We start from the raw sequence: 19,917 nt of genomic DNA, 5'->3' as shown, positions 1-19,917 counted from the left end.
AATTTTTATATCATTTTTATTAATATTATTTATTATTATTATTATAAACAGAATTATCCTTCCATACTCACCACCCCAGAAAGGTAAAAAAAAAAAAAAAAAAAGCTTCAATAATAATCAAAAAGTAGAAATAAACCAAAATAAATGACTGTTCCTTGGTCAGTCAGATGTTTTGAGTAGCATCGGGTGCCAAGTAGGGGGTGTCAGTAAAATGTGCACGCTCTCTATTGAGTCTCAGTCCTCTGCCATATTTAAGGGTTGTTGGCAGAAAGTACAAGCCGAGAATAATTATAAAACATGATGGTTGAGACTGATTACATTTTTATCCATGCAAGGAAACAAAAGAATGAACAAGCGGGCAAGAAGGAGCCATTGATTTGTCATTGTGACCTGCACCCACTCGGGAGAGGCCCGTTCCTGCTGAGAGTCGGCCATTGTCTCTCCAGAAGTTTTGTTAAATGTTCCGTGGGAAACCGGACCAACTCAAAGCAAATCCGTGGTCATTCTATTAAATTGCAACGAGAACAAGAACTGTATCCGTGAAACTCTGAAACAAGGGCTACAAAACGTCTCGTTACAAAAGAATAAAATAGTAAATCAAATGAACGTTCAACACGTCACATAAGGCATTGTTCGTAACGCAAGACAGACCTGCATTGTTTGAGCTAGAATTTGAGGACAATTAAAGATAGATTTGAATGAAGAAGCTTTGAGACATCATGGGTTCTGTGCTTTCTGAAATAATCAGGGATCACTCATGAACAGAACTGGGAACTCTCTGGTTTTCTCTGGCGCTTCTCCGGGTCACCAGAGGAGAATCTCTGCTACATTCCCCACTCACCACTCCTGCCACGTTAACCACCAATGTTAGTAGACCTACCCGCTACCCAAAGAGGAAGGGATCTGGGTAGCCGGAGCCCGGTCCCAGGTCGCCGGAGGCCGGTCCCAGGTGTGCTCATGAACAAGTCAATATGGTTTTTTTAAAAAGCCATAAAAGTTTATTTTTTTTTAATCCTAAAGTTTCACTCTGGAAATCCTCTGAATTCATTTGTTTTTTACCTAATTAATTTTATAATTTTTCCCAAAACTGGGGCTTAACATATAGGAGAGTCATTCTACTGACTGATTTAATTCAATAGGAAATTTTATTTATCTCTTGGGTGGCAATGGGTTAAAGGGGAACTCCCACAATACTTTTATATTTAAGTATTGGTTGTAAAGAATCTATATGTAATATTTGGTACAAAAACTCCTATAAATAATAACTTTATCGCTTGTTTCAATGTTTCACTCGCCTACCTGTGATCCTCTGCTACTCGATGCCTGGAGGCATCTTGGAAAATGTTGTTGCTTCAAGTAACAAACACATGCTTAGCTCACATTATGTATATAAATATGTGAAAGCACAACAAACACAATCCGATAATCGCTTCTTGTTGATCCACCTGCCTGGTGTGCATCACAATGGATGTAGCCATAGGCAAACTCATGAATACCTGCAACAGTAGCCCAAAGGCCTATTGCATTCTTAGCTACAACATAAAAATTGGGATTTTTTGGGGGGGTGGGGGGGTTAGTTTCTGAGAACTTACTTTAAGAAGAACTCTTAAGAGGCTCTCTGGTAAAACGAAATCTCCCTTTGTAAGACTATACCCATAATGTGAAAAGGCAGCCGGCAGATGGTCTATCTCATGTCGGATCACAGAGGTCCCGGGAGACAACTACTGGAAAACCAATCTTGGTGCGGCTTGATGATCAGGTGTCATAGAATATTAGAGTAGACGACACTGTGCAGCTCCATCCATGAACCGACTGCTAAATTGGAAACGGTTAACAGTCATCAATTACTGTACATGATAGACGGACAAGGCTGGAGCCGAAATAACTCATTTCCGGATGGAACATGAACGCAATAGCCCGGTTTAACTTAAGGACAAACCTGGGAAAATAATTTACTTTTTTTTAGATTTCTATTACACCTTTAATAAAAAAAATCTTTCTACATGTCAAAGGTTATTCACTTCTTCTCACCACTAGTCAAGTATGTTATTATGGCTTCTCTCTCGTATTTACCGCCATCCCATAAACATTTAGCAACTCCTAGAGAGTTATTCCATAAGAATGTATACGGGGATACAGTACCTTCAATTTTGCGTTGCTTCTAGAGCAGGGCCGGCCGAAGACTTAACGCCGCCTGGGGCGAAGTTTAAAACGCCGCCCCCCCCCCGCCGACGCCGGGGGGGGGGGGGGGGCGGCATTTTAAACTTCGCCGACGCCATAATCTACGATCCCCCCCCGGTACTTACCTTTAAACAGTCCTGCGGCGAGTCTCCCTGCTCTGCCACGGTGCCGGCTTGTAATGCTGAGCGCCGGAAATTGACGTCACTTCCGGCGCTCTGCATTACAAGCCGGCACCGGGACCGAACAGGGAGACTCGCCGCAGAGGAGAGAGAGAGAGAGGGGCGCCGAGAGGGTAAGCGAAAACCACTCGGTGCCCCTCTCTCTCTCCTCCGCTTCAAAAAAAAAAAGCGCTTTGGCCGGCAAAGTGCCGCCCCTTCTAAAGTGCCGCCTGGGGCAATTGCCCCAGTCTGCCCCATTATAGGGCCGGCCCTGTTCTAGAGTATACGCAAGTTGAAACCGAGCTCTCACATCCAAACGTGTTATGTCTAAGGAAAGCTGCGGGGTTCGGCCGCACTCTAAAGAGCGTTATTTTAATTTGCTGTGGGGTTAAAGGGCATCCTGCTCTCAGTGCAAGGTGATGAGCTGTAACCACAGAGTTTCTTTTTAAATTTAGTCCCGTTTCCTGGGTCTTATCAAGCAGGAGAACCTTTGAACTTACAAAAATGTTGGAAGGTGTTTAATACAAATCTGCCGGGGAAGGTATAACGTGTGATGGGTATAAGGACAGCAATAACAAAAGAGTAATAAAAGGGGATTACACAAGGGTCTGATAACTGTCATAGATATACAAGGAAGGGGGGGGGTGACAGCTGTCAGGCTCATCAAGACAGGGGTAAGCTGCACATGGATAGGAGGATAAACTGTCACAGGGATAAAGAAAAGGTCATCAGAAGCATTAAACACAACATTAAAAATGCACCATAACAGACCTGAGATGTGATCATGCAGCAAATTCTAGTGACATGGCTAAATGACATGTATGAATGGGAACATGCGTTTCCACGCTGCACCAAGGCACCGTTCAGGGCACACTTACCCCCTATGATCGTCCTGATGAGGGATGCATGGCCCGGGCAATCTACCAGAGTGAACTGCAGCTGCCTGTATCCAGTGCCGGTTAAATGCTCCGGGATGGGCACGGAAAAGGAAGAGAAGCCAAGGTCCAGGGTGATTCCCCTCTCCCGACTCTGAGGATTCTTATCAAAGGCCGCGGTGGAAGCTGTGGTGCTCAGCGCCTTGGCCAGGGACGTCTTCCCGCTGTCAATGTGGCCCAAAACACCCACGTTAAAGTTTAACGTTTCCCCTGCAGGAGCCATGGGTACAGCCGTGCGTTCCAGCCTGGACTACACCACTTCCGGGTTCACCTACCCTGTTCAGCGTCGGGTAGGAACAGAGAGCAGGAGCTCCTTGTTCCGCCTGTCTGTAGCTGCCCCTGCATGATAATATTGCAAGGGTGTCTAAAAGTGGATTTTACCTGCAAATATATTTCCTTTTCTTACGAGACAAAATAGTAATAGTTACTTTTAAATAGTAATGGACATGTAATTTTGAATATATATGGACACATTGTATATGGGACTGGCTTATGAATTGAAACATTAAATCATTACAGAGTAACAAATAATAATTACATTTATCTTTGATAATAAATTAAAATAAAAAGACGGATATTGCCAACTTCTTTTTTACAATAGCTAAAGCCTCTGACCTATTTCGCTTATGGAAACTCTTCATTCATTTCTAATGTTACTTTGAAATTTAGTCGCTGAGTTTAGAAATAGAATTTGTCGGCCGATCAGACCCGTTCGCCCCGTCTAGTCTGACCATTTTTTCTTTCTCTAAAGACTCGAACCATATTCCTTGGTCTCGTCTTAAATTCAGCATAGCCATATGACCATGCTGTGCCTAAAAGTGATAGCCATATGCCTACCCGTGCCTATGAAATGATAGCCAAATGCCTATCCCATGCCTATGAAATGATAGCCGTATACCTATCCAGTGCCTAACAAATGATAGCCATATGCCTATCCCATGACTATAAAATGATAGCCAAATGCCTATCCCATGCCTATAAAATGATAGCCAAATGACTTTAAAATGAATAGCAAACTAAAATATGTTGATTACAACTCTGTGAAAAATAACATTAGATTTTTAAATATATATATACTTTTACATCACATTTCTACGTAACCTGACATATATTTGAAGCAGAGGTGCAAATGTATTAGTGATTTCCAAGTTAAGTACTTTCTTGCCTAAACAAGCTATTCATTACTCTGGAGTACTATGTAAACACCTCGGTTCATGTTCAGAAAACATACCTTTTCCTTCCTTGAAACGAGATACTTCAAGGACGCAAATAAGTTCTTAATGTTCAGAGGGTGAAACGTTTGCCCGAGAGAAACATAAAACTGACCTGCATAATACATTTTTCTTATCATCAAGACTTTGTTTTCATTCCAACAGCAATTGTTTAAAAAGATCACTTTTGGGAGTAGGAAGTGATCCTGCCAGGAAAATCGGGGTTAAATGTTCAGGTCTCACACATACACTTTCATATTTATATTCAAGAGCCTCGACTCCAAAAACAACACAATTCTTGACAGTTTAAATCCATCATGCTTCAATGATATTTCAATTGTTGAGTGGAACTTGATCATACGCTCCAAATCCAGATATTTCTACTTAAAAAAAGCAACTCGGCCCCTAATCCCCTTTTGGGTATCATATGACGTGAAGGGGCTCAGTAATACTAGTTAAGAAACGTTTTCTAAGGACAGATTAATAAAACTTTCTAAAAGACCCCCACTTCGGTCAGATTAAATTACTTTTTATCAATGAATCAGTGGCGCTATCTGCACGTTGTCCCGTAGACCATCATATCATAGCTGCCAACAATCTGTCCTGGGTCACGGAGATAGAATGTAGGGGTGAAGTCACACACTACATGTGTCTTCATGTTCCACGGATGTCACATGATGGTGGCGTGTATTGTTTTACCAAGAAATATGCCGAAACCAAGTGTTCTAGCAGAAATTATGGCTTTTCAGGCATTAGGTGGGACAGCCAAACCGAGCCAGTTGGCAGCTATGTTAGTTTTTCAAACAAAATTGAGCCAGTAGAGCTGAGCTAAAAATCTATCTGTCCTCCAACTTGTGATAAGCTAGAAATTCTAGCTTAAAAAAGGCAAAAAAACCCTGATTTTCGTTGTTGATAAAATAGACTAGTAACATTTCTTTCCTGGCTAGTAAATTCAACCAGACCTGCGTTGATACCTTTGTGCTTTACTTCACTTACAAGAATATCTTATTTATTTAACTTCTACCCACGGGAATCAGGATTCCAAGGGGGCGGAGCTTGGGAGGTAGAGTGTCACTCAAACTGGCAGCGCTACTGTCCATGCGTACTGCATGCATTCTCCGCGTCGGAGAATTACATAGAGACTGCGATATTATGTTCCCGAATCCCACTGAGCGCCGCAACTCCGGGTCGACACCTGAATCCCCCAGATTGTGAGGTCCTGACACGCCCTACTCCCGCCCATTTCACCTTTAAATGGGGGTGTTTCCTGCGACATAAAGCGGAAACGCCCACCAGCGTCCTGGCCGCCTCCCACAAGGGGAGGCTCCAGGTGGCACAAGTTCCCAGGTATGAACACATCACCTCCGTGTATCCATGTTCTATGCTGATTTTAATTATAAAGTAAAAAAAAGTCCCTGTTCATCTTAATTTCAGGTAACAATTTCAACAGAAATGCTTCCCCTGAATAGCGGAAAATCTTTATTAATTTGTCTCACACCAAGTTTTAAGTAATTCTAAGTATTCTAAATAAACTGCTGGCTATCTCAGGGTTTGCCCCCAAGTCTCAGAGTCTCTGCTCTAGTCAGAGGGTCTCCGGGTGAAGGGGCAGATTCTCAGGGCCACAAAGTCTGGAACTGACTCCTTCCCATTCAACACCGCTGTGACCATATTCCATTTGGTGCTTTTGCTACCAGAATGTTATGGTTGATATCCCTGCTTGAATGCAGGTGGCTCAAATAAGTGTAATCTTTAAACAATGACAAGCCAACGCTTCCATGATGACGGGATTGGAGCTATTTGGTTAATAGCGCTTATTAACGTAAGATCTTTTCCGTATGTCATTTTGTTATGTTATATACTAATTGTTATGTCCTGTCTACCCTTTGTACAGTGCTGCGGAATCTGATGGCGCTATATAAAACCGTAACAATATAGTGCGTTTTTATTTTTTTTATTTTAGTGAATGTTGTTTTAATATTGAGATATGAGAATCTTGAAAGTATTTAAAAACAATTTAAAAGTGGAAACAAATCATTTTCAGGTTAGACTTTTTACCTAACAACTTAGAGATTTAATAATGGAATAAATAACAGGTCATTATTGATTTGGAGATTTTATTAGTTCATTATAAGGATGTTTTGTAAAAGGATGCAAATCATTGTAAACATTAACAGTCCTGACAGTTTTTCCCTGTTTCGTTGTCCTCCGTAGCAGCACATGTATAGGGTGAGCGTCTATACGAGCCGTTTCCGCCCCCAGGCTGGTTGCTAAGGTCTAAGGAAACCGCTGTAGCAACGCAAGCGGAAATCCCTGCGCAACATGAGATGGACTTATTTGCTACCCAATCAGAAAGCAGAGCTGGTTCATCGCTTTCCAATCGGATGAGTCGATGTGGGATTCGAAGGCTGTGCTTCTTGAGGCCTTGGTAACCGCATGGTAACGCGCCTGCTAGACAGGGATTCCCGCTCACTCGTGGGGGAAACCGAAACAGCCTCGGGGTCGCTAAGATACCTCACCCTGTCATCTGCACTTCACAATTCACCCTCATCGATATCCAGTGGGTTTTTACCCTGGTCTCTAGGCTTCAGTAGGCCGCAAACCCCGTTCTTTCTTATTGCAGACGTCCCATAAGTGCCGCTATGAAGATCGAAGAGGTGAAGAGCACTACCAAGACCCAGCGCATTGCTGCCCACAGCCACGTGAAGGGGCTCGGCCTGGATGAGAGTGGCCTCGCTAAGCAGGCAGCAGCCGGGCTGGTGGGGCAGGAGAATGCCAGAGAGGTGAGGAGAGAGGCGGCGTGCTGGGGGGACAGACCTCCGTCCATCCAGGAGGGTTTTACATGAAAGCTATATAATTTGGTGGCAGATAAGAACAGTTCGGACCATGTAGTCTCAATGCTTAATCAGCTCACATGCCAATCCCATACATGTTTAACCTCCCTCGCTGCATTCTACCACTTCTGCTGGGAGGCTGTTCCACTTATCTACCACTCCGTCAGTAAAGTAAAAAAATAAGCTTTTCACTCCCTGTTTGCTAAAACCAAGCTGGTGCCTCTCCAGCTTTAATAGTGATTTAGAAGGAGCTGATATAAGGGGACAAATTAAGAAAACCCCTATATTATTATAGTTCTTTTTTCTGTCCTGAATCTTTTCTCTTTGTATTTTGTTCTGATGAAGACCTTTTTGTTTAGAACGCTGACAGATATGTAAATAGCGAGCATTTTATTTTCCCTGAGCTGCTTTATTGTGCCCTCGTAGGAAATTCTAGCTCAGTCCTCCACCCGGGGTATTTATTTCTCACACTGCTGATGGTTTTCCCCCTTTTGCTGAGGTCAGCACCGTAGCCGCTCACCGGCAGCCGTGTGGATAGGAATCTGCTGGGGGTTCCTTGCTGGACCGAGCCGTGGGGTACAAGGATTGCCTCCCGGCAACAAACGAAAAAAACACAGGGCCAAGCCAGACTATACTAGGACCGGCTTTACTTTTTTATAAAGTCTAATCTGATGAAAAAACAAAAATGCAGACCTGGAGGCGGCCATTGCCATCAGTCGTGTGATATTTTGGGTGACTTCCTCCGCTCAAACACCACACTGAGCTGATGCTTTATGGCAATGCTAATGAAGTCCGTTCCTCCGTAGACTCATTAGTCGCAGAGGCCAGATGGGTGATTAAGACTGAGGCGTTCTATTGTCTCCCACAGGCAGTATGATAAGGAGTTGGGGTGTTTGTCTAGTAGATTGGGGCTCAGATAACAGAGTAAGAACTGCATGGCTGATATGCAGGTGTTTAGAAACATTTTGTGAAAGTTAGAATGTTTTTAAACAGAGAAGCCCACAATGTTTTTGTACCCCCATATTTACTTTGATACAAGTAGTAACGCATCGTCGAGGGTCCCTTATAGAAGGGATTAGGTGTAACAGACGTTTGTCGTTCTCAGCTGTTATCTTGGCAGATAGATCCAGATCTATGGAAGAGGCATGCAGTGACGTACCCTGGCCTAGGGTCGCAGGTCCAGGGGGTCTTTATGCCCCCATTCACAGCGGGTGAGCAGTTTAGACACTTGGTGACAGTAAATCCGTTGGAGAAACAATGAGGTGGGCACTGCAGGGTTAAAAATGGCTATTTGGTTATCATTGTGATTTAAACCAAGCAATTCTACTTTAAAATCTTCAGTTATCAGTAGGGACTCTTCAGTGGACTCGTGGACTCTTTAATGACTGTTTCTGCCGCATTTCCTCTGAAACGCTGTATGTGGCCAAATTTATCGAAGTCGCTTTTTTAATTTCTCTCTCCGTCTGTGAGGCCCGTGCTTGCGGAATGGTTTTCATTTGATGTGCTGTTCAAGTCCCGGCTGCTATATGTCGGGGGGCTGGCAGTGAAGCGGGGCGAAGTTTGGAAGTCCCTCAAACAATGGGAATGTTGGCAGTGAAACGGTAGACGCTTGGAACGTCCTCTGACGAGGCTCGTCCATGTGGACTGTGTTGAGGTTATCTGATGGCAGCAGAAAACTTGCTGTGAACCAGGGACAGGAATGTTCGGGGAGAAGAGAGATCAAAGGTGCGCTAACCAGTACCATCGCTGGTCGTACCCGCCACGCTGTACTGCTGCTCCGCGTGCGTCATGTTGGGTCAACCAAGGCGAAATGAAACCGATTTTATTATACGGGCGCGTGAAGCCGCCGGGTGTCTGAACCAAATCTCGTTGTATAGATGCGTCCAGAAAATTAGCGTCGAGCTAATAGATTATTTTGCCTTTGTCCTTTCCTTGGTCGGTGAATATGGGGTACATTCGCACAACGTTCTCCTTTCCATTCCCATAGTGCCCCATTCATACATGAATGTTTATATTAATATCTGTGTCTGTAATTATGTATTTGTTAGGCTGGTACAAGCGTTGCATAATCTACTGCTGGGGTCAATTAGAAATGTATGTGTTTTTGAAAGAAAAGCAGATTTTGTCCATTAAAATAACATGAAATGGATCAGAAATCCAGTGCAGACGGGGTTAATGCTGCAAATGACTATTGGAGCTGGCAATGGCTGATTTTGTAATAGAATCTCTTCCTAGATGTACAGAGAGACCCTTTATCACTCCCATCACTCCCGTGTTTCTCCCATCACTCCCGTGTTTCTCCCATCACTCCCGTGTTTCTCCCATCACTCCCGTGTTTCTCCCATCACTCCCGTGTTTCTCCCATCACTCCCGTGTTTCTCCCATCACTCCCGTGTTTCTCCCATCACTCCCGTGTTTCTCCCATCACTCCCGTGTTCGCTGATCCAAGTTTAAGTTTAAAAGGCTAATTGATCGTCGGAAAACCCTTTTGCAATTATGTTACAGCCAGAAATGTCCTTGCTTTCCGTAAAGACAGCTGAGTGACCCCAAACTTTTGAGCGGTAGTGTTTGTGTTCTCTTCCCAGAAAAAAATTATAATGTAATTATTGTATATTACTTTATTCCTAATATTGAGGAAAAATGGATCAAACTATTGCATTTTAATACATTATATTTTCAAGAGATCGGTATTCCTGCTCCCAGTTTGTCGAAATTCCCCTCTTTCCTTTTTTAATTAAATTGTACGTTCTCTTGGACAAGGGCTTTGGTTCATTTGGTTAATGTGAACCCTCTTATGTTTTTTACCGTTTCAATCTGTCTTTCCCTTTAATTTTCAGGCATGTGGCATAATCGTGGAGCTAATTAAAAGCAAGAAAATGGCCGGGAGAGCGGTGCTGCTGGCCGGACCCCCTGGAACTGGCAAGGTATCTCGTTTTCAGCATGTTTGTCACCTGCATCCTATTTTCCGTGAACATGTGAAGCACGATAGGCTGTTTTGCTCCCCACGCTGCTGGGTCTGATTATTGCTGATGCCACCTAGTGGTGAAACGTCTGAAATTCCACAATTCTCCTCAATCATGCACCTATAAAAAAATGTTAATGTAAAGTTTTGTGGATAATATGTATATACCCCTCAGAATAAATGACACTAGGTGCATATTCCACGTGTGGGGTAAAATCTGTACAATGCAGGGTTAATATGATCTTTACTGATAATATTGGTAAATAAGGACACCGTTCAATATTTTGTGAGAGTTGTTTAAGATTGAGTTCGTAAAGTGATAACTGCGACGTGTTCTCTTGGTTTATAGACTGCTTTGGCCCTAGCGATCGCCCAAGAATTGGGCAGCAAAGTCCCTTTCTGCCCCATGGTTGGAAGTGAAGTCTACTCCACCGAGATCAAGAAAACCGAAGTTCTGATGGAGAATTTCCGTCGGGCCATCGGTAAGTTGTGGACGGACGGTATTGCCATTGAACATTATTAATAGTGGATTGCAAATGTGTTTAGTTTAATATTTAAGCACCGGACCTAGTGGAGCGTTAAATGTGAATTGGGCAATGGAAATGTGTTACTCCAGCAGGAGACTTAGAAGGCCGGACAAATAATCAACGCTTAAAAGGTAGGATTGCATCAGAGAGTAAAATGGTTTAAACTTCAGCTTTTAATGCAAAGAACATTGTGTGTTTTTTTTTGTTTTTTTTATTGCTCTGACGCACAAAAACGCCTGGGTTGGGTCCGCTTGAGGTAGGCTATGAAACCCCATCTGTACATTCTGGCCACCAGGCAACAGGCCTGTACCTACCAGAAAAATAAAATGGAATCTATATATTGTCTAGAAATCTGGCTAAATCACAATTTATTTGTGAACTTTTTTTGCAGCCGGTCCGGTGCTATTCTTTTTTTAATACTTGTTTTCTTATCTTTATATCGACATATAAACGCTATTTAAATCAAACGCAGCCTTTGTGTGACTAGTATAAATGACTCCACTTCTGAGAAGAGATCCCATTTGCTGAGTCTGCCCTTTAAACCTTTAAAACCTTTAAAACCTCCAGCGATGCAGCAGGTAAAATAAATATAATAATAAAAGCAAATGGACTGTGAAAGAGGGGCAGCGCGGCCCCACCGATCGAAGAGGATCACCGGGCAATCTTTCTTATTGAAATGGCCGGTGATGGTTCTCTGAGCCATGCGTCTACCAGCGTAAGAGAGAACAAGGACAAATCTCCCCTGCTTAATCCAGGAGGCAAATAAAGCTTGACCCGCTATTGATTTTTCTGCAAAGAAAAGGGGACAAGTCCGCATTATCTAGTGTTTAAATTCCTGTCAAGTCAGTCGCAGAGGGAGGGGAGGGGGAAAAAAAAATCCCTTCCTGCAGAAATGAAAAGAGGAACGTATACAATATTTCCTCGACGTGATGAAGTTGCCTGTCAGGGATTTGGAAATTTGAACCTACGGATGAAACTTGTGTCATCCCTGTTGTCATTCCCGCAGATAAGAGTCGGAGTTAAATCATCAGACACAGGCAGCGGCATTGTTACCGCCGAACATTCGGCTCGGGGGAAAAGGTTCGAAATAAATATTGGATTTAGTGAAAGAGCGGGGGATTCTTTTGTGGAATTTTTCAATTTCATACATGGAGTGGGATTAGGAGTGAGCAGCTAATAATAACCAGATTCATTCCCCTTTCTGTAATTTCCGAATCTAACCCTAGAACTGACATCAATGCGCGGGGAATCGGGACGCACGTTTAATTGCCGAAATATTTTTTTATTTTTTTTTTAAAGGCTTTTGGAAACACCGTAGCTTTAAACTTGGTGAAATCACTACAAATAAGCAATGTTCGTATGGTAATCTTCCCCGCGTTTGCATCTACAGCGAAAGGACATTTAAATTTATAATAGAAGCCACACACGGCATAAAGGATAAAGAGAGGCACCGGGCAGGGGTTTTATCCGTCGCCTGTGAAATAATCGGGTGAAAAGGGCCTTTTTTGAAGACTTAATTGAAAGGCCTCAATAAACCTTATAACGGCGTCGTAGTTCACCAGGGTTTGAAGCATTTATTAGGCAGATATTACTAATATTTTCAAACAATTCTTTTGAGGTCCTAAATTAAGGACAAATGAGTAAAAATGCTAATTTCCTGATGACCGCTTCATATCAAGGAATATATTTCAGTAAATTATATCCCTTCTGTGTATTGTGACCACAATGATGACCAAATGATGCTCTTGCACATATACATTTCATCATGTAAGTCCATAAAAGTTCATCAGATCACTTGATCCAAATGTTGGTCAAGTGAAAGTGGTGGCGATAAATCTAGTTTTGGGTTCCTTGTTTGTGGAAGACTGATGTAAGCAGGGGTTATTATATAACACGGATCAGATCCTCATACGGGACCTCTGTGTAAGTGGCCCTGGAACGGGTTGGCGTAATCCTGCAAGTTTGACTCCTTGATTTGTATTTTATTTTTTTTCCTCCGTCCTTAAGAACGACCTATTTTATACACTAGATAATATTTATATCCTATATTAAAATATTTACTCTTCTGCACCAAAAACAAGAGATCCCAACGTGTATCTTTATTGGCAGCGTGCTCATTTACTAGCTGCTCCTAACCTAGTAACCTATTTTTATTTAATTGCTACAGAAAACAGGTAGTGGAGGAGTTTTAGTCGGGTACTAATAATGCTCAAAGCAAAGTGCTTTTGGTCGTAGGGGTTAAGCTGTTTATTCAGACGTGTGTCTTAAAATGTTAACCCAACACGCACGCGGCTCTGTTGTGCTCTGATTAATGTCGGACATATTTTTGCTGACATGTCGGCTTTAACAGGCTTTTAAAGGGAACCTAATCCTGCGTGTTTTATTTTGGGTGGGCTGCGTTTCCTGTTACACGGTACGGTAAGCTTTATGGTTTATGTTCTACCTTTCTATTCATTTCCTATCGGTGAGCATGGCTATACTACGGCACATTGTTCTATTAATAATGCGTCTAACCTACTCCCCCTTCAATTATTCCTCCATCTGTTCCACTTTATGGCTGCCCATTAACGTTCATTTTCCTTACTGGAGCCTTTCCCTAATCTGATCTAACTTTGGCCCGTGCGCCCTCCAAGAGTTTGCCCCGGAGGATGCATAATAAAAGCGAGAAACAAAAATGACTCTTGTGATATTTCAGCAGTGTCGGTTTAGGTACGAAGCGGGGGATCGCAAAAGGAAAATGGCTTTTAATGTTGAACAAATCTAAATTTTTATACTTCATGCATGGATTATTTTTTTTCTTCTTTACATTTTTTTTCCTTCTCTGCAAGGGCAAATGAAAATAGTTTCTGCCCGTGATTTAAGCGGCTTTCATGTTCTTGTAATGAATTGTTTATTGGAGGCCAGACTGTGGTCTTTTTTAGCCTCAGAAATTTTTACTGCAGTCGTAACTCAGATGGTTTTCCGTCGGTTTCTTGTTATCACGTTTGTCTAAACGCTTGGAGTAAGCAGGCTTTTTGACTAGACATAAAAGTGGCCGTGTCAAAATCATCGGAGTAGAGACTGCTCCGTCTTAAATAAATATGCAACTTGAAAAAACAAATGTAATATTATCTTTATAACGTGGTATAAACTGTAAATGGTGTGCTCTTTTGAGTGTTTTGGGGGTAGGATCTATGTTTTGTACAGAGTTATGTTTTTTGTGGGGGGGGGTTTGCTTGCATAAAAAAAAAAATTAGACTTCTGTCTTATTGAAATTTCTCCATTGGCTTCCAAAAGTGTAAACAGGAAGCATACTAAAGTACACTTCCTGTACATGTTCCATAGCATCCCCCAACGCAAGGAAACCAGTTAAAAGGAGGCTGAATTAACAAACCCTTAGATTGTCTGCAGGAGGACCTTGTGGTCCCTCTGTAGTGTAAATAGGTTTAATCGCAGTTTTCTTCCGATTAATTACGCCGGTCTGTGCGTTCCAAGTCTTCCATAAACTTTTCTTACTCTGTTGTTCGGTAAGTAGCGTTATAATTTTGTACTGAAAGATTTCTATGTCCCCCTTTTGCTCTACCGTAGGTCTGAGAATCCGAGAAACTAAAGAGGTGTATGAAGGGGAGGTGACCGAGCTGACTCCTTGTGAGACCGAGAACCCAATGGGAGGTTATGGAAAGACCATCAGCCATGTCGTTATCGGCTTGAAAACTGCAAAAGGAACCAAACAGCTCAAGGTGCGTTTTACATGTTTACACATAGTGGGTTGTTCTACCAAATAAGTAGATCCCTAGAAGCGTTAAAATTGGCGCTTCTTCTGTAGATCGTTTAGTGTTGTGTTCGGTCGAGGTTAAAATGCCCCTTGTATGTGTCTTGCTATCTGTTTATCTTTTAGTAGAATTGCCCCTAGCAGGGCAGAATCCTTTTATTGGAAATGACAGCAGACATTCTGCCCTCGTATGCCCAGGCCGGGTGCGGAAAGGATTGGCATATCCTTCACAGTTACTCTTATGATTTATTTTTTTCCCTGCCATTTGTTTGTTTGTCTTTTCCATTTCTCAGAACAAATATTAATCGGTTACAACAATTAGCTGTACAAGCTTGGAATGCATGAAATCCGTTGCAGAATACTAACTAATGTCCAAGAACTGTTCAATACCTTAGCAGCTGGAAAGGATTGCCATGAGAAAATAAACCCAAAAGCCGTAGCACTTATTATAGTGGAAATAGTCTTGGTTTGCTTTAAAACCCCCGTTATAAACCATGCTCGTGAGTTTTGGGGTAAAAGTGGGGCTCCTGTTACTTGCTTGATACATTATTCAGTAGAGCTTGGTGTGTGTTTCTTCTTTTATGTTGCAATCACAACATTTATAATATCTGAATTCATTAATTAAAGCTGCTATAGCTTGTGCAATTATTGTAATTGTTTAGGAAATATTACGTTTAAACATGACTTTTGATAATACTGTTAGTTAAACCATGTTGTGTTTTTTTTGTTTGCTTTTTTAGCTTGACCCCAGCATCTACGAGAGTTTGCAGAAGGAACGCGTGGAAGTTGGAGATGTGATTTACATTGAAGCGAACAGTGGGGCTGTAAAGGTAATTTATTTCATGTATGTCCCTTGGTGAATGGAGACACTGTGAGGAGTTTTATTAAGGGGCGATACAGGTCCGTCTGGTCCCATTTTCAAAGGTATTTCAGAGCTGTCAGCGTTCCTGTAATTAGGAAGTCGCCCCTTTTACCTGTCAGGGACTTGGCAGCCGTTCTCGCTATACACCTGTCCCTTCAAACCCTCCCTCTCTCCCTCTGCAGAGACAGGGAAGATGTGACACCTATGCGACCGAATTCGACCTTGAAGCTGAAGAGTACGTCCCCTTGCCCAAGGGAGATGTCCACAAGAAGAAAGAAGTGATCCAAGATGTCACACTCCATGACCTGGACGTTGCCAACGCAAGGCCACAGGTACTGAACGGGCAAAACACGGCTCGTATGAACGTGGGATCTCGGGGTTAAAGGAGCGTTAAACAGGAACAAAAGAAGCAAAGGAGATGGTGATCATTGTGCCGTTGTTTTTGTCATGTTGGCTGCTGGGTTCAATCTGCATAGGTGTTGCTTGGGGAGATGTCGCTGTTACTGCTTAATCAGAATGACGATTGTTATTGATTTGTATAGAGCTGTCTATTCTGCTGTTACAACGTGGGCTCGCCAAATTTGACCAGCAGCAGCAAAAAAAAAAAAATATATAGATGACAAGTCGGACTTGCCAGTTTCTAAAGATGTTTTTGCTTCTAGGACCATCTCTGCTGTATTTTTTCTTTTCTTAATAAATGATCCTGTATTCAGTTTCAAATTAATCTTATAATTCCTTGCTTTGATTTTGAAAGCATTCTGTAAACTCAGATTTTTGTTTTGTTCTGTTCTAGGGAGGTCAAGATATTCTTTCTATGATGGGACAACTAATGAAGCCGAAAAAGACAGAAATAACAGGTATTTATCAGTTTTAAGATGTTTGCTTTAAAGACCTGGCAGAATCTATTACGAAACAACTGTGGATATTGTGCAGTTCCCCACATTCATTATATTAATGCCAATAGATCTGTTAGACATGAACATGAATTGGACGTAAATTGTCCATTGCCGAGCTGCGGATTAAATATACTTTGTCCCATGACTAAATTATTTGCAGCTGACAAAAAAGAAATTAAAATCCACTGGGCAGTTGAGTGGCGTTTGACCAATCCAGACCTATTGGTGGGGTTCTCTTGATCGGGGCAATTGACAAACTCTGGGGTAGTTATGTGGAGATGGATGTGATCTGCTGGATTGAGTTGATACTGCAGCAATTTACTGATGTCTTTATTTTCATATTTTTTTTTTAGACAAGCTGAGAGCAGAGATTAATAAAGTTGTGAACAAATACATTGACCAAGGTATCGCTGAGCTCGTGCCGGGTGTACTGTTCATAGACGAGGTGCACATGCTGGACATTGAATGTTTCACCTATTTGCACCGGGCCTTGGAGTCCTCCCTCGCACCCATCGTCATATTTGCTACAAACCGGGGCAGCTGCATCATCAGGTACAGAGTTCAGGCTCATCGGCTTATGCCCTTTCTGTGGCTTAATACTGTGATTTGTGTAAAACCGCCTGGCCTTGGGGTTAAGCATTCTGTTGGCTTTTAATTTGGTTTAATTTAAGTGATAAACTTTCCAGAAATCAAGGCCAGTCCCTGCTTTTGTTTGTCTGGAGCCATCTAGTGGCCTGACTGTGTTCCCTTAATGCGTGTTTTAACTTAATAAGTGTTTTAATTTCGTTTTTAAGCCCTAACTTTAGGATTATTGTTAAACAGCTTCCCCCTTTGATTAAATTGTCTTAATTGTCTCTCTCCTGTTGATGGATTTAGGGGGACAGAAGATGTTGTGTCGCCTCATGGGATTCCCCTCGATCTTCTGGACAGGGTGATGATTATACGTACCATGCTATACACACCGCTGGAAATGAAACAGGTAAGCTCATGCAAGATGGAGATACTTGAGCCTATGGCAAACTTTAGTCAGCTTTATTACAATTTATTATTGCATGCCTCAATCCCAGATATATTGGATCTGCTACCAGCAATGCGATATGGGCTGATCTACATTATTAGGCCTTCCCTATTATACTCCTTGGAATATCCAAAATAGGAAATCTGTCTGCGTGTTCAGAATATGGCAATTAATTGAATGCGACTACACTGCCTGCTAATATATGGTATTCTTACTACCATTTAAGTGTATTGTCAATAGTACGCAGCTGTTAGATATACAGTAAAACATCCCTGCCCAGAGGCATAAAGAAAAAAGTGGTCTTAATGTAGCTTTTAGGACATTAGGTCGGTAGCATTTAAAAATATAAATCCGCTATGATCATGTGTTTATTTTTAAAAGTAGGCTTTACCAAAGCATCTCTTAGAATCATTGGGGTTCTAGTCAGAAAACCTGTTGGCTACAATGCAGTGAACGTGGCAATGCCGTCTCATTCAGATGGCTGTCTGTGCAGAGCTTCAGCGCTCTAACGCTCACTAGCAGCACATTCCCAGCCTTAATGTAAGCAGGCGCCTCCTGCTATCTTGTTTACGGAGCTGCCAAAGTGAAAAATACCTGTATTATATGAGACTTGCTATCTCAGCAGTACAACACGCAACATCATTATCGTGGATGCCCCTTATCACTCAGCTGAGAACACTGGCTTCTAGGAGCCTCGCGCTACCTTCCTGACAACTTCCCAAACTGCGTTCAGCGCACCAAGAGGGGCTGGAGCAGCTAAACGGTTCCGAATTTTGCTCAAACTACCCCCTGTAACAGGACAGACCCTTTGGTCTATAAGCACAGAGTTTTTAAGAACTAATGCTAATAATTTCTACCAGCTGCTGGATCTCTCCCTGATGTCGCTGTGTTTATAAAATATTCCTCAAGGGCACAAAGTTATCCATCCATTAAATACTTTTAGTGTTAATGCACTGTTTTACATCCTGTATATGTACAAACCATGCACGGAGTTCTGTACAGCGGCAGTGAATAATTCCATGTGTCTTCTATATGGATCTCTTGCCAAAAGTAAACTCAATGCTAATTAACAATGAATGAAAAAAAGCTAACTTTATGTTGTGTTGAAAGTTTTTAACACCGTCAATGGTATATTTTTGTAAGATTTCAATCTGCTTATTGGGAATCTTCATTTACTGCAGGCACTAAAGCTCCTGTTTTTCTGCATTTCTTGTAAAATGCGTTTATAAATACGGTTAAACGAGCAGCCATTAAGCTAGGATGCATCTCTACAGAAGAGATGGAATGCAAATCTCATACTACAGACTGCTGTAGGATGTGTTTCACATGTTGATTACTTTTAGACAGTTGTTTTAATGGTAGGTTGATGTTGAGCTTTTTCCTACAGTCTGCGGGTACCTGGAAGTAGAGTCTTAATCCCGCTCCCGCTGAATTTCTGACCGTTACCTCCCGCTCCCGCAACGTGTATGTTCCGCTCCCACAGCATATGTGTCCAATCCTGCCCGCTCCCGCAACATTCTGTCACAGCTTTTAGAGAGAGTAAAGAATTTTAATTCCCTCATTCACAGATACTCATTCATTCCCTCATTTACAGATACTCATTCATTTTTTTTTCTCTCATTCAGATCATAAAGATCAGAGCACAGACAGAGGGAATAAATATTAGTGAAGAAGCTCTGAATCACTTGGGAGACATCGGCACCAAGACAACTTTAAGGTAAGTGCTGAGGACCGCAACCTGTCTCCGTTCCTCTCATGCTTGGTATCACCCGGACTTTCTGAGAAAACACATCTCGGGGAGACGGATGGCAGGTGTCTGCTTTCTGAACAGCACAGGTGCATTAACCTCACGGCGTGCTCAATATTACTGTCACAGCTCATGGATTCTTGTGCCCAAGAAAAGAGGCGTTTATACTGTAACTTTTTTTTCGCTTATCCAATCAGCAAACCTATTATATTGTCCCCTGTTTAACATTTTTAAGTTTTAACCCCTACAGGCAAAAAAGCCAAACTGTGAGAGTAAAACTTTGATCACATAATGTGTAACACTATGGCGGGGGCTTAATGCCTTGAGGAAAATAACCCATAAAATGCTAGAGATTAGAGATTTCAAGTTGTAGGGCTCTCAAGGGACTCGAGCCGGTGTACAAGATACAGCAGTTACACTTGTTTTCCGTAGAGCTTGTGTCCTAACATTCCTCCTTCTCTCCTTTCTCCTGGCAGATACGCCGTGCAGCTGCTGACCCCAGCTAACCTCCTTGCCAAAATCAGTGGCAAGGACGGCATAGAAAAGGAACATGTGGAAGAAATCAACGAACTGTTTTATGACGCCAAGTCGTCGGCCAAAATCCTGGCTGAGCAGCAAGAAAAATACATGAAATAAACTTGGTGGCATCTCTTCCCCAGTGCCAGCGCCATCATAGATGATGTAATGACCTTGTGTCCTACGAGGCTCTAAGAGGCGTATTATTGGGGTTCCACCACTCTTAGAAGATCGATCAACCCCAAAGACCACGTAACGCCTCTGCAGCGCCTGTTCTGATCTGGGAACCCAATAAAATGGACTTGGATGTTTATTTGTTGAA

General features: G+C 42.3%; 2 protein-coding genes across 2 annotated transcripts in view; one reads left to right on the top strand and one right to left on the bottom strand.

Annotated features, from left to right (window-relative positions):
- The window catches only part of LOC149276769 (selenocysteine-specific elongation factor-like), a 68,338-nt gene extending 64,841 nt beyond the window's left edge, over nucleotides 1-3,497 (bottom strand). The window contains exon 1 of the mRNA XM_089503301.1: nucleotides 3,218-3,497. Coding sequence (XP_089359427.1) covers nucleotides 3,218-3,497 — 280 coding nt within the window. The remainder of the gene's footprint in view (nucleotides 1-3,217) is intronic.
- A 3,621-nt stretch (nucleotides 3,498-7,118) lies between these two features.
- LOC149276768 (ruvB-like 1) lies at nucleotides 7,119-19,715 on the top strand. Its single transcript, XM_089503288.1, has 11 exons — nucleotides 7,119-7,265; nucleotides 10,154-10,240; nucleotides 10,628-10,760; nucleotides 14,373-14,524; nucleotides 15,297-15,386; nucleotides 15,601-15,750; nucleotides 16,212-16,275; nucleotides 16,668-16,866; nucleotides 17,191-17,293; nucleotides 18,958-19,049; nucleotides 19,556-19,715. The coding sequence occupies exons 1-11, from the start codon at nucleotides 7,125-7,127 to the stop codon at nucleotides 19,713-19,715; spliced, it is 1,371 nt and encodes a 456-aa protein (XP_089359414.1). The 5' UTR covers nucleotides 7,119-7,124.
- Nucleotides 19,716-19,917: the final 202 nt, after the last annotated feature.

The sequence above is a fragment of the Sceloporus occidentalis genome, unplaced genomic scaffold (assembly GCF_023333645.1).
Source record: "Sceloporus occidentalis isolate IW3139 unplaced genomic scaffold, rSceOcc1.0.p SCAF_225, whole genome shotgun sequence".
Classification (NCBI taxonomy): domain Eukaryota; kingdom Metazoa; phylum Chordata; class Lepidosauria; order Squamata; family Phrynosomatidae; genus Sceloporus; species Sceloporus occidentalis.
The sequence above is the reverse complement of the archived record's forward strand: the minus strand, read 5'-3'. Positions and strand labels throughout refer to the sequence as shown.

Bases quoted from the DNA above. Each gene is read 5' to 3' on its own strand.
- LOC149276768 (XM_089503288.1), top strand. From the start codon at position 7,125: ATGAAGATCGAAGAGGTGAAGAGCACTACCAAGACCCAGCGCATTGCT. The intron at 10,241-10,627 runs GTATCTCGTTTT...CTTGGTTTATAG, and splicing joins GACCCCCTGGAACTGGCAAG to ACTGCTTTGGCCCTAGCGAT. The intron at 10,761-14,372 runs GTAAGTTGTGGA...GCTCTACCGTAG, and splicing joins GAATTTCCGTCGGGCCATCG to GTCTGAGAATCCGAGAAACT.